The sequence below is a fragment of the Lingula anatina genome, chromosome 10 (genome assembly GCF_051362555.1).
Source record: "Lingula anatina isolate TDL-2025a chromosome 10, LinAna3.0, whole genome shotgun sequence".
Lineage (NCBI taxonomy): Eukaryota > Metazoa > Brachiopoda > Lingulata > Lingulida > Lingulidae > Lingula > Lingula anatina.
In genome coordinates this window covers 5,282,074-5,300,082 of record NC_141776.1, presented here as the reverse complement: position 1 = coordinate 5,300,082, position 18,009 = coordinate 5,282,074, and the positions used below count along the sequence as shown (strand labels likewise).

Sequence of the window (18,009 nt, the reverse complement as noted above, 5' to 3'; positions counted from 1 at the left end):
CTTACGGATAATTAGGCTGCACGATGTCGAATGAACCTCGCTACGGTATATATAAAGAGAGCTGGTAATCGCCGTTGTTACAGGCGGCTATACTTCAGCTGAAGAGAACAAGCGTTAGAGACACCTAGTTGGTAATTGACACGAACTTCCAATGGCAAGATTGTCCGAGATCTGCTGTCTTGTAATCCTGACGTTGACTGTGTTATTGACAGTTGAGGCGGAAAATGTCGAAAGGAAGAGAAGTAAGTTCTGTACACTTTTTGAAATGACAATTATTTGTTATATCTGTATTTTAATGTATTTTCAACTTGCTGATTGGTTATCAAGTTAACGTTACGGAAACTCAATACAAGGGAATGCTAAAGAAAAAAGATGTTTGTTTCGTAACCTATAATAAATATCACGCTCTCAGGACTGGTGGTTTGAAAATGATCCCTTGGCCTTTGGTTTACGTTAAAGGGATAATAACTCTTCGAATGAGATCTATATTTCACAATCAAAACATTGTGAACAACTCATAGAAATATAATATATTCTGTTTTACCACAAAAACTGCAGTTATGGCTATTATGCTGATATCTGAGCTTGTCTTTAGACCACATGACCTCCATTGATGGCTATACTCTGTTATAATCTCTTAAGAGATCATAACAAAAAACAAACTTTTTAGAAAAAAAACCAAGGACTAACTTTGAATGTAAAAATGGATTCATTAACCATTGGTAAGTATGGGAAAATTGTTGTTTACTCCAGGAAAATTCATTTTTTGGCCAAAACGAAAAGTTATTATCTCTTTAAGGTCATATTAAAATTAAATTCCCTCGTGCGACATGTATGCAAGGTGTCGATATCATTTCACCCACTATTACACTTTGCACCAGGGCGGACTTACTCCGGAAAATCTTGTCCCTCTCATCTCTTGTAAGATAGAGTGTTCTTTAATTGTTGGTAACAAACTACGAACGGTGCATACACTAAAGACACCAGTACAATACTCTAATCTTTCCTTAACCGATCTCAGATTGACTTAAAAAGTAAATCATTCTATAATAGAAAGTCCATAAGTCATCGATTACATTTGGAATACCTTATATATCTGAAAGGGAATGACCAGCACGCAAAATTGTAATTGATATTTTGAAATATGTTACCAATTGGGAGCTTTTCACTTTGACCACAGCAATGAAAAACTGGCATGCACACTCATCCATTCTGTTGGATTGAAAAAAATTTTAAAAGCATATTTATTTTAAAGATTACTTGGACTATCCCCTTCCCCTATACCAGAGCACCAACCGCGGACACTCGCTGAAGGAGGACGTGGATGTTGGCGACATGGCCGATCTGAACTCTGGATGGCGGCGCAGGCGCAGTACGTCCGGAAACCGACAGATGGCCAGTGAACGGGACGTCAAACAGTTCTTTTGAAATGAATAAAAAAGGTAGGCCTACCGTTTGTAGGCAAGGCTGATATAGAATTAAAATGATTTAAAATACCATTTTATGTCTAGGAACGAAGTTGGCTGATTTATTTCATTAAATAATGATACATGTATGTATGGACTGCAATTTGGTGGAATGTACCGATAGGCCTACATGTACGTGTACCACTCAATTAATAGTCACAGTGCTGACTCCAACATTTTATGATATATCTTACTTTGTACCGTTTGTACGTCAGAAACCGACCAATTTCTCACACCGATTTACAAAGAAGCTTAGTTAAAAATAAAAGCACATTGTCGATAAGTGTTCGGTCGCCCTGTGTGCAGAAACGCGCAAAGTGGTAAAAAAAAGACAAAAGGAAGTAAGTTTGCACTTTAAAAGGGTTTTATTCATTGCACTAATACAAATATTCTACGTAAAGGTAACGGAAGGTGAGGGGGAGATATTTTGCTAAACGTAGGCATTTATAACATATAAAACACCTAAGAACAGTCTCTCTTACTATTGCCTTTTTGTTTTTACTCATAGGTACCGTGGTCTGATCTGAAACGATAGGAGAGCATGGATCTTCCACAGTTATAAACGTATCAGCGGTAAACAAAGATAATGCCATTTCATTTGACATTACTGTTATTTGTTGAAATGAAGTATTTTTATAGCTGGTGCTTTGCGCTTGAGTTATGGTTGATTATTGTATTGCAGTAATAAACTCTGATAAGGGAAAAAACTTGCAAATATTTTTTTCTTTTTTTGTGCGATGAAAAAGTTGTCTTTTTTCTTCAGTTGTGTGCTTCGCTTTAGTCCTGCTTAATGATTTTATTCCAAAAGTTCTGAAAAGTGATAAATGATAATTTTCTTTCTTTTTAATGTTATAAACCAGGGTCAGATTTATGTAAAAGCAAAATAAGCACGTGTTTAGGATACGAGGGTCAAGCAGCCAGAGTAAAAAGTTACTTTAAGATGCTAAATTATTTCATTTGGACTACTGCCGACGCTTTCTTAGCACTATTGGATACGGTCACTTTACAAAATGATGATCAATTCTTTTACCCCATAGTTATAAATTGATGGGGGGGGGGGGGGGGGGGGGTAACTTACCCCGGGGTCCAACTACCCCCGGTCTCCCCTATGAGAGAAGTATAAAACAATATTTATTTAATGGGTAATGGGGGCACCAAAAGGTTTGGGTCCGGCCTTAGATGGTTGTAAATTCTAATATTCAATTCTGTGATTGATGGTTCCCTCATTTTGTATTTGCTAAAATTTCACAATCTCAGCATGCGTTCCATTTCCGTCACGATGGCAATCACGCACGCACTCACCTCACCATTTACGACAAAACGAAATATATAAAACAAAGATGATTTTTATTGCCGAAACATAGCTCTACAGCCGTGATGAGGAGGAAGACCTTTATATAGAACTTTAGCCTTTAGAAATATTTCGTACACCCTTTGGTTTCTTTAAAGCGCTAAAATTGAATTCAAATGAAGCTCGCGAAATTGCGCAACGCTAGGTTGCTTAATGAGTTGAACATGCGCAGTTAGGGCGGAAGCGCGCGGTGTACACAACACATTCTGCGTGATGGTCCGCCACATATACCTGTTGCATAGGGAAAAGGGCAATATGTTTCTCCTTGGAACTGGCATCTGCCCCGCTCCTGTAGGCACAATCTGTCCGCTGAGAACAGAAGTGAATAAAAGGAGAATTAAGATATTTTGATGTTTCTGTTATTAAAAAAGTATCTATTAAGAAGTCTCAGGCGCTGTGCACACGTACAGGTACTTAACAAAACAAAACAAAGCAAAGGAAAAGTCAACAAAATTATATATATTTTCAAACTCTGTAATGCTCCCGTCCTGTGTTCCTTCCACGTCAGCTAAAGGCATACAGAACATCACGGAAAAAATATCGAGATTCAGTTATGAAATAACTGACCAAGCTACCAGTAAAGAATTATCATGAGATAATGGTCTCAAAATATCGTTACTCCTACCGATATTCTAGAGTTTGTGCAGGACTTAAAGAAAGAAAACAAATTATAAGGAGATGTCAGTATACACACCACGGCCGGGAATACAGCACCTTCGACTTCTACCCCCTCCACATAGTCCTGTCTCGTAATGCCCACTGCAATACAGGCCGTCATGCTGACATACAGCGCCGTCATTTTCCCAACAGTCTCTGTCCTCCATCCACTGGTCATATAGATCTAAAGATAGTTATAAACGACAAATTAACGCCAGTTCTTTTTTAGTTACGTACACCCACACACCGACGACTCTCTAGCAGGCGCGCGCGCGCGCACACACACACACACACACACACACACACACACACAGGCACTCAGACATTAGTGAACATTCTAAATGAATAGAGAAAACAGCAGAGAGAGAGAGAGAGAGAGAGAGAGAGAGAGAGAGAGCATGTTCTTACCAGCTTGGACAAACAACATCTCCCGCGTGGCGATCGCCACCGCCACCAGGTAAATGATGGCTGACACTCTGTTCATTTTATCTCAGTTTTCTCTCTCCTAAAAGAATTATAAAATAGTTATACATGTACTATATATACCTGTATGTGCTACTTTATCAAAACATTTTAATCACAAATACACGCAAGATTTTCCACGCTTGGCAAAAAATTACAATTCTGGAGTTTTGATATTTACAGTATCGACATCCACTGAAACAAAAGCAGGCCGAATGATTTTGTTTTCTAAGTATGCTCTTGCACAACGACATTATAAAAAATTACTGCTTCGGATGCTGTGAAAAGAATAGACAAAGAATACATTTAATCGTATAGCCTACCTGGTTTTCTCGTCCTCTGCGAGAAATACGCTGGTTTCGCAGTGAAACAGTTTAAATATACTAGTATGTGTATATTTCTATCCCTAATCCCGGATCTGATTATTATTATGCTTATTATACTAATACAGTAATTAGCTAAACTAGCATAACAGTGGGTATGGTAGATGATGGGGATCGTGTGTTTAAATTACAACTGCGCAGTTCTAATACAGAGAGAGAAAACGTTATGAAGCTGCTCACAACTGATGCATGTAGGGCTATCCTTTTCCGTACCCTCTACCAGGGCCACAGATTGATTTTTCACTTGATATTAACAGATATGTCTCTGGTTAAATAGATGGCTAATATCTAAAATACGTCCACAATAATAACTGCGGCCCTAGTAGAGGGTACCTTTTTCGTGTGTTGACGGGTTCTCATGAAATACATGAACATTGTAGGTCTACCTGACATGGCTTATTCTCACTTTTGTTTTTGCATCGGTAGGAGAAATGGTTTGTGTGCTGTCCTTCTTTTGTGAAATTACGGGTATAAACTTTTTTTTTAAAGAGGCGAAAATTACAGACTGCAAGCATAAAAAGTATAGATTTTAAGACAAGGTCTTTACACACGAACATACACACACGCACGCACACACACACACACACACACACACACACACACACAGAGAGAGAGAGAGAGAGAGAGAGAGAGAGATGGTAGATGGTGATACACATAATTCATTGGTTCCCATGGAATAAATTGAGATCACTTTATACCATTCTAGAATGCAAACTTTTACTCACAGATCCCATATGAACTTTGAGATCTACCGAAAATCCAAATCAAACAGGACGCATTGATATGATTAAAGTAAATCTACTCACAATAAATGCTTTATTAGAGAAAAAAAAAGGGATTCACGTAATTTATTATTGCCCAATTGAAACAGCGACTGTCATATGTTGCCAGGATCACTTTTTATTGCCACCGAAGCATCAATTCATTAACCGTTAATTTCCAAAACGGAATAAAAACCTTCATGGTCGTTGAATACCATTTCGGTGTAATCAAAATGATGTTAGTGCAATTGTGATTATTTCCACTCATTTGTGTTTTATAGTGGGGCGTGACGACGCGCACGTCGCATGCATTTGTGACGATTACTCCGCCTTCACGGACAAGAAAACCCTGCATTATGTGTGGACCAAGTTGAATTTCATATAATTTTAGACTTTGATCCAATAGCCCCCCCACCCCCTTATCCTATTTCTGCAAAAGAAGCAGATAAAGAGATGCAGTGCACTGCAATTTTACGGCATCAGCTACATGTATAACAGAACTGACAAATGTTTGATTTGTCGACCGGCAACATGTGTTATTCAACCTCGAGGGAGGTAAAGCCCGGGGGTACTCCACCGTTGCCAACATAGCTGCCACCACCACCGCCGCTGCCGCCGCCGCTTCCGCCTCCTTGACCAAATCCAGCTCCAAAACCGCTACCGCCGCTACCACCGCTGCCGCCACGCCCACCACCGCCACCGTCACCACCACCGTTGCCTCCCTGCCCGGGTCGCCCACTTTGTCCTGGACCTTCTGGAGGTTGCCCGTTATCTATGATGATAGGGTCGCCAGGACCCCGTCCGGCGCTCTGGGTGCCGACGCTACCACCCCCTGCGGCCGCACCCCTGGGACCATCGCTGCTAGAACTTGAACTCACAACATTCCCCTCAGCGTCAGTGCTGAAGGAATAGCTGAAAGACTCTTGCGACATGACCGGTAAAGCCGCCACCATGAGAATAAACGCAATCTTCCACATTGGGAATCTTGAAGGTTACGGAAGGAAAAACGGACTTGGGTCTTTTCAGGTATCGTGGAGGTCTATTAAAAGCGAATGCGGGCCACGTTACTGTAAATACCTTTTTATAGAATCGTGTTTGTCGCGTATTGGATGATTCTTTCCTATGCGTTGAATGATTACGAGGAAAAGAAAAGCTCAGGTTTTTTAAGCAGCCCGAAAAATGAATTATCATTGCTTGCGTGCTTGTTGTTGGTTGATGGCCCATTTGGTTTACCTTGCTGCATGATTAATAAGAATTAGAGTGTACGTGTAGCATTGGTCTTGGTTGTTTGGCTAATACGTGTACACCTTGTTTAATGACCATAGAGAAGATAAGACTGTGCTTGGGACCTTATGGTAATTGGTTGTGTATTGTCTTCGCCGAACAAATTGTGTTAAGCAGCGTTCAGACTGCGAACAGCATTCCGCCAACAAAGTTCATAGTTATTCGTGTGCTGCACTGTTCCTGGCTCTTAGTCAACATGTGATGCCATTGACATATAACTGATAAATATTATAATGTTATCAATCCGAAGATCTGTCACATGGTTCAGTTGTAGGAATCCGATTTGAATATTTGTCGCAAAATCAACAAATGTCATTTTTTGTCACCCTTTGCAACAGCGTATATCTCTTACCTTTACTTTACCAGGTTCCTACCAAATTATACCCGAAGCAAAATACGCTGCTACTACTTTGACCTTTATTAAGTAAGCAGGTTAAACAATTCATGGATTTTTCATGCATCTTAAAGGAAGCATTTTTTATTAAAAAGTAATAAAAGCAAGCCTTGACAAAACGATAAGCGTTTTATTTTTTTAACGCAGAATGTGTTATCTCAACAAGAATTCCATAAAATGTCACTTTATGCAAGTCAACGTTTGGCGGGGCATTTGTTTTGTTGCCTTTGGGATGGGTGGAAATAATATAACTGTTGTATCTTTTCTAATAATCACGCTTAAATTGGCCGTGTTGAGTACTAATTAACCAGTGATTTTTTTTTTAATTTAAGTTCAAGTATTTCAATAAAAATGTATCATTTTTAATATCACTTATTCTCAATTAATTCTCATATGATCTTCCAACGTTCTATTTTATTCACATTTTAAGTGTAAAGCTAATTTTTATTGTTATAAACATGCTGTCACGTGAGGTGTCTACTATGAACATCTGTAAACAACTCCAGAATGGATTCATCTCTTCTTAAGGCGTTATTCGTGTGAACTTTAAAAGAAAAGGCCATCAATCCCCCTGCCAATCTGGCTAAACATGACAGGTTTGAACTAGATCACTGACAATCCAGATAACTTACTTGAGAAGACCAGTTTAAACCAGATCATGTCCTGTAAAAGGAATGATACTTGTCTTTTATTAAATACATTGGCATATTTGTTATCACTTAAAGAACCATACCTGAAAATAACAATTTCATTAAAAAGTTACTTGTTGAATGGCGACTTGAGCGATGCCTACTCCTGAGGCTCAAAATCGACAACACAAGATTGCTGTTACACATTTCATTTTAATTTGCAAATGAATATAAAATTGGCAAGTGTTTGGAAAAAGCTGGGGAGTCCAATTTCCAGTATTACCAGCGAAACATCGTGGTGACCTTAATTCAATCTGTAACTCATACTCGTTATCTTTTGAAATAAATTGACCCCCCCCTTCCTCATGTGCCGAGACCTTCCTCCTCTTCGCATCTGTTGCTTTCACGCACGTGGTCTGATTTTTCGCCTTTGTCCTATAACACAATATTTTTATCGTGTGTCATGTCATGGCCACTCGGCTGATTCCGTATCTCCAATGACCAATCATCGTGAATGATAAGTGATACGTTGGCGCAGAACGGAATTGCCCGAAGTCGGCAGACTGCGGTATATATATATATATATGTGTGTGTGACATGCTGAGCTCAGTTCGACGACTGGTGTAGCTGCCGTGATCCACGTAAGTTTGAGGCTGTTCAGATATGCTGAAATATGCTTGTTATATATGAAATAGCAAAAGCATAACAGGGCCAATGACGGTTTCACAAAATAACGTAACAGCGAAACCTGGTCTAAATGTTTAGACGAGTAATTTGGCTCATTATTTAGCTCTAGATAAAGTAGCAGGCCTTTTGGACTAAAAATTTTTTGTGAGACAGACAGCCGGGAGATCAACCATTGTTTCTAAAAAGCATGAACGTGAGGTATATTTGCATAAAGACGAATGTAAAAAACAGTTGTGACTTGCCGTCAGAAGATTCTTTTTCTATATTTTTGTTTATTTATTCATTCAAATATCAAGATTGCTCACACTTGATGTGTGCTTTCGCTTTCAATGCACACTCAGTATATCATAATGTTGCCAACTTTTCTTATCTAATTCTTACATCGTTAATGAACTTTTGGAATTGTCACCAAAGCAGAGATGGCCACAAACATAATAGCCTTATGTATGGTTTTTTATATTTCGTTGTACGTCTTTATTTACATGTAGTAATCTTATTTATCAGATATATTTATAAAATCTGGTCTTCGCTCGCCAATCTATGTATGAAGGATGGAGATGATTGGACCACGAGTAGGTTCACTCATCCAGCGGTAATTCAGTTTTACGGAAACATCTCAGTTATTATATTCGATGGCGGACAGAAGCCGTCTTCTGGGGCTTCCGGAAGACAGTCAGAATTTTTCAAGTTTACATTAACGGTCATCTAATTTTTCTGTGTCTGAAGACAATCAAAAATGGAGGATGGATCAACAAATATAATTTGGAAGATAGTCAGAAAATATCTCTGGATCCGCCCCTGATAATTATAACCGACTGGTTTTAGGTTCATCCTTGTCACCATGAAGCTGTTGGCGTTGTGTGTAGTGCTGGCCATGGCCCAGGCGGCCAGGAAACCAGTGACCACCAAGGCCCCGCCAACACTGGAAAGTGTCGTGGACCAAATGAATGAATTGAAGAAAACTGTGGAGGTATGGCGATCTGATGGTGTGCGTTATGTATGAATTTGCCGTTGAGCTAAATCTAGAGAAAATTGTATTGCAGCATAGTGATTTAGAGTGGACACTTACTTAGAATTTATTTTCTAGGTTTAATGTCTTGATTAGTTTTATGCCAATTAAAAGAAACAGTTGCAAGAAACAAATCCATTTAGAGTGCAGTCTTGTGATCTATTTTGAAAACACAGCAGTTTTTTTCTAGCTTGAATATCTTGGTTAGTTTTATGCCAGTTAAAATAAACAGTTGTAATAAACAAGATTCTTTCTCTCCCTCTAAGCCTCTCACACTCCCTCTATCTCTCTCTCTTTCACTCTCACTCTCTTGTTTGAATTTGGCATATCACCCAAACCCAATATAGAGGTGCAATTGATGTCACAAGTATGTTATTAAAATATTTACTGCACAGATTGCTAACTGTGTTTGATTATTTTAGGGTAGAAGCATTTATAAAAGTTTTACTCTCCTGGAACCATGAATAATTAAAAATAATTCATCGTTTAAGCGCAAAAAGGAACATACGTTACTGTCACAAATACAAAACGTCCAACTGTGAAACGTTCTACTCACTTTGAAAATTCAGTCATCACTGGTTTTGTTCATTGATTAAAATTATAATAATCTTCTGTATAGAGCAGTTAATTGTTTTTGAGCGTCTTTAGTTTGCTTGTCACAGAATGTTAAAAAATGGGGGAAATACACCCTACCGACAGTAAAGTAAGCATTAAATAAATTTTTTCCCTTCATGATCCAAATAATATATCAGAAATGTCAAGCTATCATGGAACCACAATAAATTGTTCGGTCAGCAAAAGAAAACATTGTATCTCTTGGACACAAGTACTTGAACAAAATGAAACATTTTTACAATTTTTCTAGGGAACATACGTTACCTTGTGTAAGCCATGACACAAAGCCCCTTGAAATACAGTTAAAATATTTATAAAAACGTCCTTACTTCGTGTCTAATTTACCATAACTGAACCACTGGCAAGGAACATACGTTATCGTACGTTTTGGAACATACGTTACCATATAAGGCTCTTTGCGTAATGTTAAAGACATGGTAAAAATTAAAAATTTGAATTTCAGTTGAGACAGTCGTGGATTTTTGTTCTATACACATGTATGTTTTGAAATATTGAATACAATTTTGCTTTCATTTTTTTATTTTTTGACACTTTAGCATGTGAAATGCACCTCTATATTGGGTTTGGGTGATATGGCAAATACATTCCTTCTCCACTAATTATCATTTATTTTGCAGGAAATGACTGGGACCATTGGTACCCTCTCCAGACAGCTGATGTTACAACAGCTGAACATGGAGGAGCGCATTCGATCCGAGGGAGACTCCGGTATCAAACAGGTGAACATGATACAGAGATTAAACAGATAACAGACGCCTGGGGTGGCGTTAACACGAACGCGCCCGCTACTGCGTCACGTTAAAACATATCACGTAAAACACATGCTAGTTTTCACACGGTCATTTCAACGTCATGATCGGTTTTTAAAATTTATAGTCTATTACAGTTGTTCTGATCTGTGGTCTTACATAAGGCACACTTGTAGATCAGTTAAGACGTTTAAAGGCAGTACCATGATGTTTCAGTCAACTTTGGGAATAATATACCGTGTGCTGTCACCTTAGTCTTATGCATACTGTCAGGAAAAACAACAGCGCATTTGCACATGTTCTGAATGTCTCCTTTATTATTTTCGAAATTTTAAGATTTCCACTGAATAAAGATCAGTTTCCAGATTATCACAGTAGGCCCCTACATAACGTAACAGTAACTAATGCAATGTAACAGAGAGGTGCTAGGTATATCAGAAAAATTTTCAAACTGATCAGAAAATTAAAATACTTATATCATCTGAAAGGTAATGCAAAAACCGGATGAAATCATTTGGAATTTTTTAAATATTCCTACAAGCAACAAAGATATTGAAGTTTTTTTAACTGCAAAAATCCACCAAAAGTGTCCACACTTCTCAGCTCAAAACCTGTGCCCACTGACCAGCAGTGATCACTCAGGCGCAGCAGAGCACCCTGTGTGTCTTTGTGTGCTCAGCCTATTGTCTGGCTCACATAGCCTGTGACTAATCAGGGCAGAGCTATTTCCCTGTGGTAATTTTCACATCATGTAATATTGCGGATTAAATTAACTATACTTCGCAACCTTCAAATTTCATGATTTTTCTACATAATATAGCAAATTTCATAAACTTTGCTGGATATAAATTTCAAAAAGATGATACCAGCACTTACCTGAAATTTTTTAGCATTTTGTAGAGGCAAAACTTAAAACAAGCAGAACCGAAACTTGTCAAAGACTGCAACATGGGAAAATCATGTGACCGGATTTTACTCTTTGATTTACAACTTATTTAGTTAATGGCTTGTATTAGTTTTTTTACGCAGCGCTAAAAGAGAGATTTAAAAAAGGGGTTCCATAGGCGAACTGTCAGCAGGCCGACTTCAGTTTAACACTTCACTGCCCGTGGACAGTTACGACTGTAGCGCCCCTAGCGGATTGTGATCTACCTAGAGGTGCACGTGTACTTGCCGCCGATTCCTATCTTGGTTAGTTTATGCCGTAACTTGGTGCATTTATGGTATCAAAGCATTCAGTGCACATCAGTGAACATCAACACAGTCTATTCCAACAGTAAATCTACTAATTACAACGTCCAGCGCTTAAAACGCTTCCACACTCTGTCTGAAACAGTAACGCACCGCATGGCCCCGACTCTCCTCTCCTCTCTTTTCGATCTCCCACCCAGGAGAGCTTAATTCTCTGACACATACAAAGCATGTTTAGCCTGATACTGTCATAAATTTGATTCTAGGACAATTTTCCATCCCCCCCCGGACAGTTCCCCCCAGGACAATTCCCCCCGGACGATTCCCCCCAAGAAATATCTATTATTACACAAATAAAATGAAAAAGTGTAAAGTTTAAAACATTTCATCCATTTTATTAATATTTTAGTATGATAATGCAACTTCATCATGAAACAAATTATCTTTTAACAAATTCCTTTTTCATTTAGTACTAGTACAGAAAGTTTTATTAAACATCTAATCAAAGTATAACCATCTACACCGGTATCCTTCAGGAACAGGTTGGGTAAAAAGATAAACAGGTAAACAGATATTTTATCATCAAACTGAGAAATATTCATAAAATGGATGAAACGATTTGACATTTGTACTCTTTACTTTATATTTTGTATATAACTATATATTCTTTCGGGTGGGAATCGTCCGGGGGGGGGGGGGGGATTGTCCGTGGGAATTGTCCTGATACCCATAATTTTATAAAGCATATACATATAATTCCACGTAGGCTTTAACACCAGGCACTTGTTTAGTTAAAATAGCTTTCGAGCCAAGACCATAAACAACTGCGAATCGGCGACGTCGGAACACCTAAAGGATTCCGTACCTGAAATAATCATCTTTTATTCTGATGTACCAGTAGAGTAAAGTGTATTAAGAAAGTCGTTAGCTTTACTAAAAAAGTTTCCTAAAAATGCAACACGGCAGACGTATGCAGACTGGTGTTGAGTTAAGAATGATAAGTGATACGTTGTTCACATTTAATACATGCATACTTAATATCCATACTCAGTGGATGAGATGCATACATTTCACTCTGTAAATCGGGGCCGGTCTGTAGTAAATTGTATTTCAACACAAGTTAAAAAGTTTTTGTTGATGGTCCCAGACATGTAACACCTTGGCAATATGCAGGCAGCTACTTCTATGTTACAGATCCGAGTGAATTCAGGAGGGACCAAGGCTTACCATGCACCTAGCTATGTAGGCAGCCGCTTCCTCAGTGTCCACGACCACGACAACAACTACAGGACTATCGGTAAGACGGACATTCAGGGCGGGATTCATTTATACAAGAAGACTACAAGCGAACACCACGCTGTCAGTGTGAAGATATTTATATACCAGAAAAGCACTCCGAGAGCGCAGACCTCTGCCAAGGCAGCGATTTTGTATTATTATTGGTTGATTATTAATCCGGATTACCACCAAAAACTAATCACTTCTAATTTAACCCATTTCCCACCTACCCCGAAAATTTCATCAAAATCAGTTTATAACTTTTTGAGTTATATTGATGACAGGGATGAAAACAATCTCCTTGGCGGAGGTAAAAAGGGGAGATGTTTCGAAAAAATTAAGAAAATGACAATTGGATACCAGATAAAAATTTTAAAAAATAGAAAAATGTAAAAGAGGTGTAAACCAAGGGATTTTAATGAGTAATGGGCCGTTGCGCTTGGCTTGCTCAGGGCACCAAGCGGCCTTAATCCAGTCTTTCCTATATTGTGCTCGTTTAATTCACGTGTAATGTGACAGTTTTCCTTCTGCCTCTATTTGCTTATATTCTCTCTCCACTTTAAGGCATGGGAGAATTCATTGCCGTCCTGAACGGCGTCGAATTTCGTACCCGCCACAACGATTACGGCTTAAAGATGCCCCATCGTACCAGGACGACGTTCCACGCCGTGGAGGACGTGCCTTACCCCGAAGTGCCCCCAGCGGTTCTGAAGAAGGCCACCGTTCAGGAGCAGATCACTGAGATGAGGGAGTGGTTCAAGGCTTGGGCCAACCAGGATTACTCAAAGAGAGACTACAGGTAGGGGATGGTGTGGTTTCAGAGACTGCAGGATGTTTCTAGAGCGCGATTTGAAGAACTTATAGGTAATTTGGTGAGTTGCAAGACGAAGGAGAATAAAGAGGCAGTGGTTGAAAGAATTAGAACCGAGACAAAAAGACTAAATAAAAGTTTCACTGATTACTGATTACAGATCATATCGAAGGGACCTCTAGCCAGCTGTCTGTAAGAACGTTGCTGGACAACCAAACCTGGGTCTCTGTGGTACTCCTTTGACATTATGTTCCTACAGCAGGTCTGCATCCCACCATTGCAAACACACTTCAAACTTTGTCAGAACCACTAAATCAGACCCGATGAAAAGCATTTCAATGACAACCAAATGTAATGCTTGTTTCCAATTTTAGGCCATACTTCAAACCCACGCTGTGTTACTTGGAAGGCGCCTGGACAACCAACTCAAAGTCCTTGGATGAGCCGTTCAGCAGCGACCGTCACCACATCGATGCTAGCAGCTGGTTCGATCTTCAGGAAAAGATCCGCTTCACGTCATATTCGGGCAGAAAGAGCAGCCTGGAGAACTATGCCTACCTGCCGACCACCGTGATGAACTTGTTGAACGGAACCATTCCTCAGGTAATGTGGTCGGATCCCGAAATTCAAAACAGGATGAGGGTGGGGGCTCCTAGTTTGTTCTTACCACCCACAACCCACCTTATATCTATTAGGAAAATACTGTTTTCCCCTTTGGGATAGAGTCGGAGGCGATCCAGCATTCTATTCAGTAAAAAGGGAGAGAAGCACACCTGTTGACGAAAAACATATGTCCAAACACTTTGCAGATTAACGTAATTAAGCAATGAATTAATTTTGTGAAATGTCCCGAAATTTATTTTAAATATCTTTGTTATGCAGACTTTTGCTTTGTGACGTTTAACTGCTGTTACACTTTTAAATTTGGGCTCAGAAATTATTGGATTGTTTGTCAACATAGGCAAATATTTGTCATTCTTTTTTATTTTCTGACAAGGTTGCGCAATGGAACTACCGTATTGCATGCCACCCTCTCAAACGGGATCTCCCTCTGAATCGTCTGCGTGTCGTCGACGACCTGGCGGCACGTATGTCCTACAAACGAAGAATCGGCGTCCACTCCTTGTCTCGCGCCGCTCGTTTCCAGATCAACCCACGCGACAGTAACACGTGGAGCGAGCGCACTTCAAGCTATGGCCTCTTAGACCAACTGATGGAAGAGGTTCCAGGCAAAGACAACTATGCTGGGAACCTGACCGACGACGCCTTCGAATCCACAGCCTATGAGTACTACGCTAAAGACTCCAAGCCCATAAACGTGGCCTACTATCATCGCTATTTCCGAACCACCGATAGAGACGCCATGGGCACGTCGTCTCAACATCGTGGGTACGCCGACGCCAATATTTTCATGGCCATGACAACCCAACCTAAAATCGCCCCCATGACTGTCAAATCCTGCAAAAAGGGGGTTTGCAAGACCTACACTCAAAGATGGACCTACGCCGTTCCGCTGGAAGTAATCTACATGACGCCCCTCTATCGCTGGAACCCTTATGACATTGAATTCAAAGGGATAACTGGAACGAGACGGGCCCGTGTTGTGACATATGGAGGGCGAAATGGTGGCCTTGAAAAGGACAGGGCTTTCAACGGCACTGCCAGTAGAATCTACTACCAGACCCCGGCCGAATTCTTCTCCGGGACAACCACGGAAAAAGATTCTGCTGATACATCTAAAGGGATTGTTGGCGTCTTGGACAAGAATGGTGTCGTGCGCCGCGTCGCCTCGTCTGGTACTAAGATCGTGCTGCCGGAAATAGAGGGTATTGGCCGCCTAAGAACAAGGTAAGGAAGTCCTTATGCTGTGGGTGATATACTATCTTAGGCTGCTTTCACAACCGGTTGGTCCGCGGCCTAACAAGTCCGCAGAACAAATATGGCGCGCACATGATAGTGGATTCCCGCCCCCAAAACGCGCTGTAATTTAATCTCTGCAAGCTTTCAAGTAGGTGACGCCATATTTGATCCACGTACTAGTTAGTCCGAAGATCAACTGTTTCTGAATGCGCCTTTAGTGGCAATAGTACACTCGATATGCTAGTACCTACAAATGATATTAATGTAACCATTGTCTTACTGGCTCTCAAAGCGCGGGTTCCATTCACATTCATCTGACCTCTAAAACATTACCAAACAAAGTCAAAGAAGCAAGATGATTGTTGTAATGCTCACAAAAAATTCCAGGTACCCCGTCATGCCTATCCACGCTGAAGGCCAGGCTACCTGGAAGGAACTGGCGGCTCTGAAGGACCTGGTCATGGAACAGCCCAGGTACCTCTCCATGTACAACGAACTTCCGGTCGGGGTCAGCGCGACCATGCTTGCCAACCTCAACAAGACGGTGGCCTCAGATATGCTCCTGGAAACCTCCACGCCGAGTGGGAACGAACACACTCATACAATCCGTCTGTCCGCTGAAGACATCGAGGTATGGTCGCATTGAGTGACTTCAGAAAAGATGATTCACGGATTAACTGATCCGCCGACTAAATATGGCCGACCCCACAAAAAAGCAAATCGGCCATCTCCTGATGGTCTCCCAGCCTCTACACCCGCCATCAAATTGATGAATTATCGGCTCCGAGTTTTAATTGCTAGGCCCCTGCAGCGTTCGCCTGTATGGAGGCGGGGAGGCCATCAGGGAATAAGCAGTATGGCTTTTAAGTGGATCAGCCATATTTAGTCCGCGGATCTGTTAGCCCGCTGTTGTGATTTTTAAGATTAAATTCTATTAAACCAAAGTAAAACTTCTGAGAATCACAGTCGGGTTTTAAGATAAACACTAGTTTCTGGTCGCCAGAGTATGGTTTGAAACAGTCATTTTAAACACATTTCAAACAGATGCCTTACTGTATATCTAAAAAGATGGTATCATCGTCAAATTTCTTAAAAACTGATTTTGATTCATAATTTTTAGGAACTGAAACAAGGCAAGCACATGTATGTGCTGACAAGCGAGTCCATGGGGCACTCTCACACTTTGAGGGTCAAGGCCTACAAACGCAGAAACAAGTGGGCCTATTACTTCGACGAATGCGACGGCAACGGGTCCAAGAGATGTTGGGACGGCCATCGCAACATGCTTTACGTGATCGAGGATCAAGAATAAAGTGCTTAAATATCTTTATGATATTCTGTCTGTTATCGACGTTTTATGAAATAAATTTAAATTTGGCATCGTAGCTGATGTGTACATGCCAGTAATCTATACGTTGCTTTTGATTCTATTCTATCGATCATTTTAATTTCGAATTTGATGTGTTGATGGTTTTTCTCTGATTGGTTACCGAAATTGGAAACAGTGCATTTCACAGTAGTCAGTGAAATATAAACATGTGGATGAGAAAGATAATTTGTCTTCCTAATTATGGGGCTATTATCATTATTATTATTATTATTATTATTATTATTATTATTATACAATCATTGACACTTGTTGCTTATTGATACCCAGGAACCTCCACGGATTTTTCACCGACCCAGAACATTTGACCAGCTAGCCATCTTCCCCTGATCCACGCATCAACCAATGGACTACAATGTAATATTTCTGAAATACCAGGTTTTGAAAATAAGACGAAATCTTATTTAAAACACCGTACAGCGAGGCGAGACACCGAGGAGCCTCCGGGTTTTCTCCGCGATCTATCAAATTGTACGACCGTAGAGGCCGACACCCCCCCCCCTCCCTCCCTGCACTCCCCCTACCCCGCATAAACGATTCTAGTTTCTAATTATCACAGACGACATAAGTTTCTGTTTGCGAGAAGCTGAGCAGTCATTAAGAAAACCATGTCTTACAGAACATTTCAGAAGGGTCTATTTTATTTATTTAGTTATTATTTATTTATTAATTTTTTTTTTTTTGGGGGGGGGGAGTTTTTAAGGTCTGAATTAGGAAGATAAATAGCTTTGAGGACCGAAAATAGAATTTTCGGCAATTCTCAAACGCGTATAGTGTACCAGTGCACTTGAGTTAATCTCTTACAGGGATAATAACTCATCGTTTTGGCCAAAAAAATGAATTTTCCTGGAGTAAACAGCAATTTTCGTATACTTACCAATGGTAAATGAATCCATTTTACATTCAGAGTTAGTCCCTGGCTTTTTGCTATAAAGTTTGGATTTTTTGTTAAAATCTTTTAGGAGATTATGACAGAGTATAGTCATCAATGGAGGTCACGTGGTCTGAAGACAA

At 40.1% G+C, this 18,009-nt stretch overlaps 2 protein-coding genes across 3 annotated transcripts; one reads left to right on the top strand and one right to left on the bottom strand.

Annotated features, from left to right (window-relative positions):
* Positions 1-2,796: 2,796 nt before the first annotated feature.
* Positions 2,797-4,333, bottom strand: LOC106153812 (uncharacterized). Its single transcript, XM_086997864.1, has 4 exons — positions 4,260-4,333; positions 3,883-3,979; positions 3,512-3,658; positions 2,797-3,126 (listed from the first exon to the last, which is right to left on the bottom strand). Exons 2-4 carry the CDS (start codon positions 3,956-3,958, stop codon positions 2,990-2,992), a joined length of 360 nt encoding a protein of 119 aa, XP_086853990.1. The 5' UTR covers positions 3,959-3,979; positions 4,260-4,333; the 3' UTR covers positions 2,797-2,989.
* A 3,617-nt stretch (positions 4,334-7,950) lies between these two features.
* On the top strand, positions 7,951-17,019 carry LOC106153757 (uncharacterized). Of its 2 annotated transcripts, none has more exons than XM_013527858.2 (9): positions 7,951-8,028; positions 8,900-9,044; positions 10,337-10,438; positions 12,854-12,956; positions 13,502-13,736; positions 14,123-14,351; positions 14,746-15,596; positions 15,996-16,239; positions 16,729-17,019. In XM_013527858.2, the coding sequence occupies exons 2-9, from the start codon at positions 8,916-8,918 to the stop codon at positions 16,918-16,920; spliced, it is 2,085 nt and encodes a 694-aa protein (XP_013383312.2). In that variant the 5' UTR covers positions 7,951-8,028; positions 8,900-8,915; the 3' UTR covers positions 16,921-17,019. The 2 variants fall into 2 exon arrangements, with proteins under 2 accessions (XP_013383312.2, XP_086853868.1); XM_086997742.1 differs by lacking the exon at positions 7,951-8,028 and adding an exon at positions 8,247-8,272.
* Positions 17,020-18,009: the final 990 nt, after the last annotated feature.

What these genes read in the sequence shown, in the direction of transcription:
- LOC106153812 (XM_086997864.1), bottom strand. Translation starts at nt 3,958, where the DNA reads ATGAACAGAGTGTCAGCCATCATTTACCTGGTGGCGGTGGCGATCGCC. An exon ending in GATGTTGTTTGTCCAAGCTG is followed by an intron (nt 3,659 to 3,882) that starts GTAAGAACATGC and finishes AACTATCTTTAG; the next exon opens with ATCTATATGACCAGTGGATG. An exon ending in GTGCTGTATTCCCGGCCGTG is followed by an intron (nt 3,127 to 3,511) that starts GTGTGTATACTG and finishes TTCTGTTCTCAG; the next exon opens with CGGACAGATTGTGCCTACAG.
- LOC106153757 (XM_086997742.1), top strand. An exon ending in TACTCAAAGAGAGACTACAG is followed by an intron (nt 13,737 to 14,122) that starts GTAGGGGATGGT and finishes TTCCAATTTTAG; the next exon opens with GCCATACTTCAAACCCACGC. An exon ending in TGTCCGCTGAAGACATCGAG is followed by an intron (nt 16,240 to 16,728) that starts GTATGGTCGCAT and finishes CATAATTTTTAG; the next exon opens with GAACTGAAACAAGGCAAGCA.